This window comes from Equus caballus, chromosome 1 (assembly GCF_041296265.1).
Source record: "Equus caballus isolate H_3958 breed thoroughbred chromosome 1, TB-T2T, whole genome shotgun sequence".
Classification (NCBI taxonomy): Eukaryota; Metazoa; Chordata; class Mammalia; order Perissodactyla; family Equidae; genus Equus; species Equus caballus.
In genome coordinates this window covers 20,197,118-20,210,030 of record NC_091684.1, presented here as the reverse complement: position 1 = coordinate 20,210,030, position 12,913 = coordinate 20,197,118, and the positions used below count along the sequence as shown (strand labels likewise).

The window sequence follows — 12,913 nt, the reverse complement described above, 5'->3', positions numbered from 1 at the left end:
GCCAAATGAACTACTAGCAGACTTCCACCATGTTTAGTCAAAGCGTGAAAACAGACTGATGTATTTATATGAACTCAGGCCATCCTGATTTAAAAAAAAAAAAAAAATCAACATTTGTATTTTCAGACTTTCTGAACAAAACAGCTGTGAATTTGTAAGAGTAAATAATAGCTCATTTCAGGCACATGACAAAGAATTTCATTTGTGTTAATAATTGAATAGTTCTTGGGAGGATGAAGGTATGTGTTTAATTAAATATGTTACATGTATGCACACAAGTAGACAATTTTTAAAAATTACATGCTGGGAATTTTGGGTTATACATATTATGCAATGTAAAATGGGTAAAGGCACAGAGGACACCTCAAAGTTTCCCGCTTAAACTGAATTAAGCTCTTAATTTTCTTGTGATGCCTTAAATATTTGCACTTTTAACACATCTACAAAGCTCTAAAACAAGACCACACTGTCTCGAAATATCTGATTTATGAGTTTTCAGCCTTTTAAAGCCTTTTCCTACCCTAAGGGAAAATGTTCACTAACAGTGAACTGCTAAAGAAAATGGATAGACGTTAACCTAAAATATAAAAAATGTCTAATATAATTCCCAAATTATTTTAGCTTTTGGCTATTTCTCAGCTGGCCTTCAATTAGTCCTTTAAAACCTTAAAAGGTCACATCCAGGTTAACAGTATTCTTTGGAGGGCATATTCTGATTTCTTCATAATCCCCACGTGGGTTTGCTATGGCAACTGTTAACCTCAGCATAACTATATACTCCTTAACAATTTAACTCTGTAACAATCTAACATCATAGGCGAGGGGAGAGAATAGTCAAGCAATGCACCTGGCATGAAATCTCTTCGGTGTTAGAAAACTCAGCTATCAGTTTCAGGTGCAGAATGCGGCTACAACAGAGGGAGCCTGAGAAAATGAACTCCGTGGCTGGCCCCAATGATGAGGGGGGAAGGAGGGGGAGAAAGAGTCTTGTGCCAACAGGAGGTCCACGCCTGCTCCTCCCTCCCCGCAGAGTCTATCCAAGGTCAAGAAGTAAAAACGAACTCTGGAGGCGCCAGATTATGGGCTGAGGGGAGCCAACTGTGGGTTCCAAAAGGGACAGAAGCGGGAGGGCCAGCTCTGACGCCAAACACACCGGAGTTGAAATCCCCCACTGCTTACCGTGTGTGCGACTTGGGACAAGTTGGTTAACTTCCATGCCTTGGTTTCCCCATTTGGAAAGTGGGCATAGTATGACAGATCTTACCTTCTAGGTTGCTGGGAGGAATACGTTATTATAAAGCGCCTAGCACAGTGTCTGACACACAGTGAGCGCTCAGTCCAATGAAAGGTCATCTGTCATCGCACTGTCCGCAGCACCAGCTGCTCTCAGAGCACCCCTGCTGCCTCCACGCCAAAGCCCATGCCCCCACTTCCCCTTCAGGTGCAGAGGGTACAGAGTCCATAGGGACTTCCCTCCTCGCAGGGGAACCCACGCCGCAGCCCGGTCTCCCGGGGAGAGAACAATCCCGACCTGGACCCCGGCACGAGCGGGGCCCATCTCTCACGGGGAACTGGGGTCAGGCAGACACGGACCTCGCTGGCACCTGGCAGGAGTGGCGCGGGGTCCAGCGGAGAGCGCGGCGGCGCACCCGTGCCAGCTCTGGCCGAGCAGCCTCCCGGAGCCGTTCCCGCCCTCGCGGCTGCTCCGCCGGCTCCAGCGGCCGCCGATGCCGCAGCTGCCGGCACTTCAAGTCTCTGCGGCGCCTGCTGCAACGTCGCGCCCTGATGACGCAACTGGCGAGTGACGCGACAGCTGCAAGCAAGCCAGCCTGGCGCCGGGAAGGGGGCGGCGCCGCGCTCCGGGAGCCTCGTGGCGGTGCACGTTGCACGCCCATCTGAGAGTAGCATAGCGAACGGCTGTGTGTCTGTGTGGGCAAGTGTGGTGTGTGAGTGCCTACACGAATGGTTCTTCTGCTCAGGCGCTGAGTCACATGAGTGTGTATGTCTGTGTGTACGTGTACCCGTCTGCATTGTGTGAACTCTGCTCATCTGGACGTTTGTATCTCCACCAGGGTCTTTTGGGAGTGTGCTCTCGGGCTGTCTGGGTTTATGTGTATATGTGTGGTCTGTCTTTTGTGAGGGTTGTAAGACGACAGAACTTATTAGGGATGGGGGAGGCGGGGGCTGGGAATGGCCCTGTTGTGTAATTTCTGTTAACAGTGGCTGAGTGCCTTTTTTTTAAAGGAAGAAAATGAGGAATTAAAAGAGAAACAAATAAGGCTTGAAAGAGTCCGAATCCAAATTTACCTACCTTTAGCCCTTCAAACAAAGTAACACTGGACACAAAGAGTTTCTTTCACAATATTTGTTATGCCATTGACAAGGCCAGTGATTATCAAGAGCATTAGCAATTTAAAAGGAAAATGATGACCTTTTGCATGTACTTAAGCAACTAGGCAGCTGGGAATACAAGGATGATTAAGACATAGCCCCTGTCCTCACACCTCTACCACCAGTCCTTGTCTCTGCGCCCATTAACCATAACTCTCTCTTCCAAACAAATCTTCGTCCATGTCCACCCATCAAAAACCATCCAGAGCTCCCCGCAGTCCAAATGCCTGAGCCTGGCACATAAGGCCTCCACAGGTAGGTCTCTGCTTTTCCCACTATTTATTCTCCAGCAGGAGCCCCTTACTTCAGCCTCCCAGATTGTCCCTAGCCAAGAGATGGGCACTCGTACTCCCAATTCCTCGTGCCATTCTCTCCTAAATTCTACAGTTCCTTCCTGAACTAGGTCTCCAAGCCTTCCCAAATCTCTCCAGCCCTCAATAATCACACCCCCATGTGAAATCTCACAGGTTTACTGTGGTACCGCACCTTGGGTCTTTATCAATTTGCGTCAGATTGATCCACAAGATTATAAACTCGTTGTGGATGTCAGTGACATGCCTCCGTCTCCTAAGCAACACCACTACGCTTTGTTATAGTGAGTACTCAGTACATACTTGTTGAAGCTGAGGAACAAGAAGTGAAACAAGAACTCCTTTCCTTGAACTTTCTACTTCTGTTATAAATCCATCCCAAAATGCAAGCGTGTCCCTCTTTTAAAACAATCCGAAACAGTAGGAGTAGGTATTCATATTTTAAAACCTTGAAGTCAAAGACCCTGTCTTTATTCAAGCCCACACATACCTTAGCTCCAAGACACACCTAAGTACTCAAGGCCTACGATGACTAGAATAAAATGAATTCTAATCCCAAAACATGAAATTTTGTGAACAGATTACTGGTCTGTCACCAAAAAGAATAAAGAAAAAGAAAGAGGAGAGAAAATGAAGTCACAGGGTTTGAAGTCACTGCTGAAGAGAAAGTAATGAGAAAGGAAGAGAACATCACAGGAATTAAAATGTAAGCCAGAGGGAAAATTTAGATTGTCTTAGTAAAGTTCACTTATTGGGCAACTCTTCTGTAACACCCATTGCACAAGAGTTTAGTGTACTTGCATGGAAATGAGGATTGCAATGTGAGTTGTTTCAGGTTACTTAATGGGAATTGTTTTGGAAACAAGTGACACCCTTGGCAATCTATGTTATCAACAGAATCACAATAATTTGTGATAATCAAGTCTAGCCAGCCGAGATAGAGCAACAAGGACTGAATTTACTCTGCTGCTAAGACAACTAAAAGTAAGTAAAACAGGCAAAATATATAAAACAGACAGTAGTGCAGGACAGTGGTCCATAAGGGAGAGGAAACAAACGAAATGAGCGCTATGATTGCCTGAGCTTACTGCCTAAAGAGGGTTGCCAGGATGCAGTGCAGAGAGGGGGAATCCAGGAGGAGCTAGGCAGACTCCTTGAGTTGAGGAGACAGAACTGGGAGACCAGGAAGGCCAAAGCAGCTTGAGCCAGGAGTAGAGAACTGGAGAAGAGAGACCTATGTGGAGAAAGAGGGAGCTCTGGAGACCTGCAGAAGGTCTTGCTCCAGTCTTCAGCTGATTAGCACAGTGAGAGAATGCCACCCAACCCCAGGGAAAGAACTACCTACACAGAGAGAACAAACACCAAAGCTTTTACAGAGCAGGGAACTGTTCCTGTTTCCGCAAGCCAGAGTGGAAAATATAAGACAGAGTGGAAGTGCAGAGTGATCATACTGGACCAGTAGTAGGGTCTGATCCTGGCACCCAGACTGGAAAACCTCATAATTCATGCCTCAAAAGGTCTTGCCTCAGTAGTGGGGTAAAATTAACTCTAGAGTAAATGCTGCTCTGGTCCTACCTAACAAGTCTTAAAAGCCAGCCCCAAAAGGATCAAACTGTTTCTAAGAACAAGTGTCCCAAAACAAAGCACAAGAATACTTATAGGAAATCAAAAATATCCATCACCCACGGTGAAATTCACAATTTCTAGCATCCAATCAAAAATTATCAGGCATGCAAAAAAGGAGGAAAGAATGACTCATAATAAGGAGAAAAATCAATCAATTGAAAGTTGCAAAATGATAGAATTAGTAAAGAAGGATATTAAAAAACAATTATAACTGCATTGTATATATTCAAGAAAATAGAAGACAGATTGAACATATTAAGTAGAGACATGGAAAATCCTTAAACAGACCCAAACCAAACATCCAGAGATTATAAAACCATTGTCTGAGGTTTTTAACACACACAAACCCCACTTGTATGGGACTAACATTGGATTAAACATTACTAAAAAAGTAGGTTAAAGAAACTGAAAATATTGCAATAGAAACTATCCAAAATGAAACAGAGGGAATAGAAAGACTGAGAATGAAAATGGACAGAGTATCGATGACCTTAATATTCATGCAATTGAAGTCCCTGAAGGAAAGGAGAAACATGAGAGTCAGGAGGGGTCAGAGAGGACAGAAAAAAATATTTGAAGAAATATTGGCTGAAAACTTTCCAAATTTGATAAAAACTAGAAATTCACAAATCCCAAAAGCTCAACCAACTGTAAGTAGAAACATGAAAGAAACTTTACCAAGGAACAGCACAGTTACATTGCTTAAAACCAGTGATAAAGTGAAAATCTTAAAATCAATCAGAGAAAAAGAGGACGTTAGTGTGCAGAGTAACAAAGATGGAGTAGTGGTTTAGTTCAGCATGCTTCACTTCAGCAGCCCAGGTTCATGGGTTCGGATCCCAGATGCAGACTTACACCACTTGTCAGCCACGCTGTAGCAATGACCCACATACAAAATAGAGGAAGACTGGCACAGATGTTAACTCAGGGCTAATCGTCCTCCAGCAAAAAGAAAAAAAAAAAAAAGAGGGAGATTGGCAATAGATGTTACCTTAGCAAAAAAAAAAGATAAGACTGGCAGCAGACTTTGCATCAGAAATTTGCAAACAAGAAGACACTGAAGCAGCATCTTTCAGCAGTACTGAAAGAAAAAATTGTCAATCTAGACTTCCTCCCCCAAATATATATATTTCAAAAAGAAGATAAAATAAAGACATGATCTGACATGTAAAGCTGAAAGAATTCATCACCAACAGACTACTTGTGACAAGAAATGTTAAAACAAAGTCCTTGAGGTAGAAAGAAAATATAATCAGATGGAAATCAATCTACTCAAAGGAATTAAGAGCTCAAGAAATCATATGTAGGTAAATAAAAGTTTTTCTTCCTTTTGAAACTCTTTTAAAAGATAATTGCTTAATGCAAAAATAAAAATAATATTTTGGGAGGGTATTACATATGTAGAAATAAAATGTATGACAACAAGAACACAATGTCTAGAAAGGGGAAAGTTTTCTGTGGTAATATTCTTATACAAACAATAAAATAGTCTAATATACTTGAAGGTAAACTGTAACAAGTTAAAGAAGTTTATGCTAAGTCCCAAAGCAACTACTATAAAAGCAAAACAAAGAACTATAGCTAAGACAGCAAAAAGAAAATAAAGTAGAATCATTAAAAAAAAAAAAAAAAACACTCACTGAATCCAAAAGGCAGCAGTAACTGAGGAGAAAGGAAACAAAAAGACATAGGATAAACAGAAAACACAGAGCAAGATGGTCGATTTAAATCTGAGCATGTAAGTAATCACCCCAATTAAAAGGCAAGGAGAGTCAGACTAGAGAAAAAAGCAAGAACTAACTATATGCCACCTCTTAAAAAAAAAACACTTTAAATGTAAAGCTAAATAAGTTAAAAGTCAAAGATTGAAAAACAATATACATAATGCTAAAGTTAACCAAAAGAACTATAGGTGATTATATTAATATCAAAGTAATTTTCAATACAAAAAATATTACCAGAAATAAAGACAATCATTTCATAATGATAAAGGAGTCAATCTATCAAAAGGAAAAACAATTCTAAACATTGATGCATCTAATACAGAGTTTCCAAATATATCAATCAAAAATTGATAAAATTACAAGGAGAAATAGAAAAATCCACAACTATAAACAGCAATTTCAACACCCCCCTCTCAATAACTGTCAGAGCAAGTAGGCAGAAAATCAGTAAAGAAATACAAGGCTTGTACAATACCATCAACCAACTTGGCCTAACTACTTAAAGAACACTACACCCAGCAACAGGAGGATATCAATTCTTTTCAAGTGTATATAGAACAATTACCAAAAAAGAACATATTCTGAGCCATAAATCAAGTCCCAATAGATTTATAAGGATTCAAATCATAAACAACATTATACATACTCTGAGGACCATGGAAACTAGAAATCAGTAACTTGAAAGAATCTGGAAAATCCCCAAATATTTGGAAACTAACACACTTCTAAGAAAAAAAACACTGTTTAAAAGAGAAATAAGAAAGCAAATTAGAAAGTACTTTGAACTGAATGATGATGAAAACAATATGTCATAATTTGAGGGATGTAGCTAAAGCAGTACTTAGTGAGAAATTTATAGCAGTAAAACATCTATATTGGAAAAGAAGAAAGGTCTCAAATCCTTGATCTCAGCTTCAATCTTAAAAAGAGCAAATTAAACCCAAAGTAAGCAACAAAAAGAAAAAACAAGAAATAATAAAGGACAAAACTCAATGAAATAGAAAACAGAAAAATGATAGAGAAAATCATTGAAACCGAAAGTTGGTTCGTGGAGATCAATAAAATTGATAAGCCTCTAGGCAGATTGATAAGGAAAAAAGAAAAAGACGACACACATTATTGATATCTGGGATGAGAAAAGTAACATCACTGCAGATTCTACATATGCAGTAATCCAGCCTTTCCATTACCCGAACTAGTTGCCTTTTGTTTTCAGGGTGGTATTTCAAGATGTTCGAGTCCATGCCTCCATAGAGGGTGTCTGGTTAGATTCTGTAAAAAGCTGGTTCCATCAATTGTACTAGCAAAGAAGCTTCAGAAAAGCCAGGCTTTCCCCATCCTGCATTTGTAAAAGTGATGCTGGTCTATCTGTGTGCACATTGCATTATATTTTGTTTTGTCCATTTTTCGCTTTTCAGTCTTTCAAGATAGTTTTACTTTTTTTTTTTTTGTCATCCTACCCATTGGCATACCTGCAAGTGTCTTAACATGACTCATTCCCCTAATGATTCTGCAAAGTGTTATAATCTTCAATTTACAGAAAAGAAAAATGAAGCTCAGAGAAATTAAAGAAGTTGCCAAAATCATCCAGACGGAAGGTAGCAGAGAATAGATTTGAACCTAAGCCTTTCTCTTACTAAAACTCATTTTCTTGCTAATAACTCCTGCCACCTTCCTACTACTCCCTGTTCAACAGGCTTCCCTCCAGACTGACCCAGATTCACTGATCAAAACTTACCTGGGTACATTTGTTCAAGTTGCTACGGATCCCCTTATGTATAGAAGAATTTCTCTGAAAGACTACTATGAGGAAGATTGTCAACTGAATTGCCAAAATCTAATGATAAAATATCTATGACGTGCCCCGATCTCAAAGATAACAATTATTCTATCAATAAAGGAAATAAAGTAAGTTTGGCCTAACTTATCCTTACGGAATCCACGCTGCTCTCATCATCTACTTTTCTCCAGATTCCTTTTGCTCACTTATTCAGTAAATACTCATAAAACACCTACTGTATGCACCTCTTGTAGTTACAGCAATGAACAAGATGGCTCAGTGCCTCCTCTTTTAGAGCTTCCAGTCTAGGAGACTTACACAACTCCTTTTTAACAATTGTTTCCAAAAAGTTTCAAAACATCAGCATCAAGTTCATTAGCCTTTGGCTTCTAGAATTTGCCTAATTGAGTTGGAGCAGGTACCGACACCTGCCTACCCATTATTTCTTCTTTCCCACATCCTGGCTGTCAGAAGCCTGATTTTGTTCAGGGTGATCTCTTGCCCAGATCTGAGAAAAGAATGAATCAAGGGATCCAAGCTCATTGCTGTCATCTTGTCCTCTAATATTCTAACTGTCCCTGCAGGCAAGATGGTCACGTGACCCACTTCTGGGCAATGAGACCTAAGAGAAAGTCAAAATTGAGGATTTCTGGAGAGGCTTTTCTTTCCTAGTAAAAGGGAACAGACACAGTTGGCACTGCTGCTTTTTCACCCCCCCGCCCCCCATTTTCTCCGTAACTTAATGTCCAAACCCAACACCACCAATCGCACACGTCTGGATTTTGTTGAATCTGTTTAAGCTACCATAATCTTGTTTTCAGTTACTTGCAGACAAATGCATTCCTGACTCATATTTAATTTTTAGCACAGTTCTGGCTGCTGGAATAACTCAACATATGGGGGGAAAAGTGAGAGAGAGTTGAGAAATAGTCCCCGCCAGTGAATCACGCTGGGGGATGGCAATGGAAGTGACCTTAGAGCCAGCCATGTAGAAAGTCCAGTAGGCCAGAAGAGAATGGAACCCCTCTCACTCACTTTCACCATATCCGTGGCAAAATAAGGACTTGACTGAAATTGAAAACTGCTTCATCAGTAGATCAAGCTAAAAATTTCAAATAAGCCAAATAAAAGGCAGTCAGGCTTCTGGGAGACCCCTCCTGGCATCTCCTACCTGATGGGCTACACCAGGAGGTTCCACGCCCCACACACCTCAGGAGGGAAGGGCAGCAGGAACTAGGTTGGATTCCAGCCTTCCAACCACGAGCTGTGCCTCAGGGCAGGGCACCGGTTCTAGAGAACTGGGGCGCTGGATAGGATAACTAGCAGAGCAGGGTGATTAAGAAACTAACTCGTAAGTCAGGTTTTTTCCCCCAACTGTTAGTTCATTCTTAAGAAATGAAAGGTATCTTTTTTCCTTCTGCCAGGAGAATAGCCAGGCTCTTTAAATCCTGACGTTCCCTAAGCTTTCGAGGGAGGCTGAGTAATTACAATTAACAGCCTTTTTGTTACAGAGAATCAAAAAATGAGAAACTATTGACTGGGGTTGGTCACCAAGAAGACAAAACTTAAACGGGCCTTTGTTTTTCCTGTAGAATCAAGCTGGGTTGTGTGAGAAGGAGAGGTTGTCTGAGAAGGGGATAGAAGCTAGGATGGCCCAGGTACTGAGACAGGGCTAAGGGTTAGGGTTCTGATTGTGGTTCAGATCTGAGGCGGCAAGTCTTCAGAAAGAGGGTGCAGGTGGGAGGACTGTGAAGAGTGCGTCTAGCGTCTTGGGAGGCTCAGTGAAGGTCCCAGTGGCTGAGGGTGTTGTGGAGAGAATGGAGCTTTAGGGACCACACAGGGCCTGGGCAGGGAACAATGGTGAAGGAGACCAGGCTGAACCGAGCCAGGGCCTCTGCTTTCAGGCTTTCTGCCCAATGCAAGTGCCAGGGTGAGGGAGAGCAGGGCAATCCCAAAAATGATCACCATTGGACTTCTAGGGACCCTTGGTATGAGCAGTTAGAGAAAGATTAATTCAACATCCATTCATCCATAACACAGTGACTGAGAGCCCATTTTGTGCCAAGCATCTTTTTTAGGCACAGAGGATACACAGGTGAGGATGTCACACTTAGATCCTCTCCATGTAGAATTAGTAGTCTAACGGCCTATGGCACATTGGGAGGCAGACAGTAGGGAGAAAGGAATAAACAAGTAAATGCATAAAGATCACAACCAATTGTGAAGAGTGCCATGAAGATCTATACAGCATCTGTCACAGAGAATATCCAAGGTGAGTGACATTACATAAGGGGGTCATGGAGGGCCTCTCTAAGGGAGCAGCAGCTACACTGAGGCTGGGTGTGAGAAGGACCTGGCCATGAAGGGAGCCCAGAAAAGACCTTTCCAAGAAGAGGGAACGATACCAGCCAAAGCCCAGAGGGAGGACAGAGCTTGGCCAAGAGAACTGATCAAGGGCCAGTATGGGCTGGAGTGGACAAAGGGGAAAAGTGGCAGAGGGAGGGGTTGGGAAGCCAGAGGGGCCAGGTAAAGCAGGGCTCTTTAAGCCATAGTAAGAAGTTTGGGAAATTAAAAATAAAATTGTGACGTGTCATCAGTGCCATGGAGGAATTCACATACCCATTACTTGGTAAAGATTAGAGAAGGATGAATGAAAACAGAAGTCCAGGTCTATGGACTCGGACAACCTGGAAGGAGGAGAAGTGGGCAGGGACCTGCCTGGGGCAAACTGGCAGCAGAGAATCTGGGTACAAGGAAAGTTAGTACATGTTGTAAGCTATCATTTATTGACTACTTAATATGTGCCAAGCACTGTTCTAAGTACTTCATATCGCAAACAATCCTCTGTATCAGTCATGGCACTGTCTGGAAAACAGAGCCCATGCCAGATAGCCTGGAGTGGGACTTCATACAGAATTTTTCCTAGAAGAGACTTGGAAGAGCTGAAAGGGTGAAAAGGACAGTGAGGCAGGCCAGAGATTAGCAACAATGGAAGATCACTACCCTCCCTAGGGCAGGAGTGACAAAGCGAGGTGTACACAGAGCCAGGAGCCAGAGCCACCTAGACAACAGCTGGGACCAAGGAGAGAGAGGGTGCCTAGGAGGAGCCAAAACCACAGAGCTGCCACTGCTGGAGATGCCACCCTCCCTGGCCTTTCCCTCTTTCTGCCCTCCCATCTCCTGCCAAGCTCTCCCATTGGCTGAAGCAAACTGCAAGGGAGCCTAAGGAATGAGTTTGCAGGAGCCACCCCCCGCCCCGCCTCCACCAAGAGACAGAGTGTCGTTGGGAAGGATGGGGAGTGGGTCTGAGGGCAAACATACAAAAGAGGGGCCCATCCTCCCCATAGCCCATGAGCTAGGAACTATTATTACCCCCCATTTTTCATATGGGGAAACTGAGGCATAGGGAGAAGTTAGGTGAATCTGGTACATGGCAGAACCCTGATTTGAATTCAGATCTACTTAATTCTAGCGCCCAAAAATGTAACTGATGTATCTGTCAGCCAGCTTAGGCGAGAGCTGGTAGTTAGGGTAGTCAGATCCCAGGTCCGAAAGCATACCTTGATGTTAAACCCCACTCTGTGAAGATACTCAGATGGGGCTGGCTTAAGAACTCAGCTGCTCATTGGGACACCAGTGGACTAACCCTGAGTCCTTCTAGCAGGATGTCTGAGAGTTCTGCGAGGACCTTGGAGCCAAACAACCTGGGTTCCAGTCTTGGTTCTGCCACTTACTAGCTGTGTGACACTGGGCAAGTTACTTAGCCTCTCTGAGCCCCACTTCTCTCACTTTTGTGTAGATTTGCTAATGTCCACTTATTGCATTATTTTGAGGTAAAATCGAATAATGTATACAAGATAATTAGCACAGTGCCTGACACATGGTAAGATTTACTAAATGGTAGCTATTATTATAGTTGCTATGTATATGTTAGTCTCTTCTTATATACATATAGATATTAGTCTCTTCTTGCAAAGACTCTGGGGACAAAAGAATGATCCTGTTCTTTTGAGCTTGAATCCTAGCAAAGAATTTGTCCTAAAATCTTTGGAAATCATATGAACCCTTAAGGTTACTTTGTTCTGGGCAGAGTGTCCCTGTATCAGTCAGGATGGGCTGGGTTATGATACAGTAGCAAATGTCTCATAGTCTTAAGACAACAAGGTGTCTTTCTTGCCTGTGCTACATGTAAACTGCAGGGTGTTATAGAGGCTCTGCTCATAAAGGTCACTGAGGAAGGCTCCAGCTTGTTTCCTTGATTGCTGAGGCTGGGAAAGAGTGTGGGGAACCATGCACTGGCTCTGAATTCACACATTACCTCTGTTCCCATTTCATTAGTCAAAGTATCATATAGACAAGGTAGATGAAGAAGTGTAATCCTACCATTACAAACAAGGTAACTAAACATTTATGAACAGCCCCAGTGACTATCAGAACAACCTCAGTGAACCTTCTGGTGGGCTGGATAAAGCAAAGGTCCCAATCCGGAATGAAGAGATTTAGGACCTTCTAACAGGCCAGACTACCCTACGTGATATCATGAAAGTTTGTTTTTGTCATGCCCAGAGTTGCATCTCTGAAGACAACATGTCTTTTAGGAAAAACTGTTGTTCCTAAATATTGCTTAAGATCTCTCCCCTGAAAATCACTGTTGGTTCTTGGAAGATCCTGTCCAAGGTGGTTTGTGGAGCTGAGAAGCTGGCTGGAAACAAACCATCTTGTCTTCTGGAAGAGGGATCCTAAAGCAGACTAGATATTACCTGCCGAGACTTACCTAGAACTTTTCTACTGTTGTATAGCCTGATGTCAGATTGTTGGGTACTGATGGCTTGTTGAGCAATTTCAAGCTCTTGGTGTAAGGAGCAAAACCTTTTCTCGGCTTTCACAACCCCATGCTCTCCTGGATTTCTTTCCACCCACCTGAATGTTTTTCCTTGGCATCTTTTGCTGGCTCAAAGCCCTCTTTCATTCTTACCCTATCTCTCTCCTTAGCAGACTAGGAACCTAGGAGTCATTCTTAACTTCTCACATCCAATCCAACATTAACTTCTAGCAATTTGACCCTCTAAATAGCTTTAAAC

The 12,913-nt window shown here is 42.5% G+C and overlaps 1 protein-coding gene and 1 long non-coding RNA gene across 17 annotated transcripts in view; one reads left to right on the top strand and one right to left on the bottom strand.

The window, feature by feature from the left end:
* The window catches only part of GPAM (glycerol-3-phosphate acyltransferase, mitochondrial), a 59,605-nt gene that overhangs the window by 30,433 nt on the left and 16,259 nt on the right, over positions 1 to 12,913 (bottom strand). For 2 of the 16 annotated variants that reach the window (XM_070220603.1, XM_070220658.1), the window contains exon 1: positions 8,069 to 8,134. The exons of 9 other annotated variants lie outside the window; for them this stretch is intronic. Coding sequence is in view for 2 of the 7 variants with exons in the window: in XM_014733266.3 (XP_014588752.1) it covers positions 7,791 to 7,800 (10 nt within the window). In the remaining 5 variants the exon portion in view is untranslated. Of the gene's footprint in view, positions 1 to 1,264; positions 7,745 to 7,790; positions 8,363 to 12,913 lie in introns of those variants that run through there. 5 more of the 16 variants (XM_001496479.6, XM_070220650.1, XM_014733266.3 and 2 more) reach the window with 4 other exon arrangements.
* LOC138915246 (uncharacterized) lies at positions 3,601 to 7,887 on the top strand. The gene is made up of 3 exons (XR_011420931.1): positions 3,601 to 3,686; positions 7,593 to 7,650; positions 7,749 to 7,887. It is a non-coding gene; the product is annotated as an uncharacterized lncRNA (long non-coding RNA).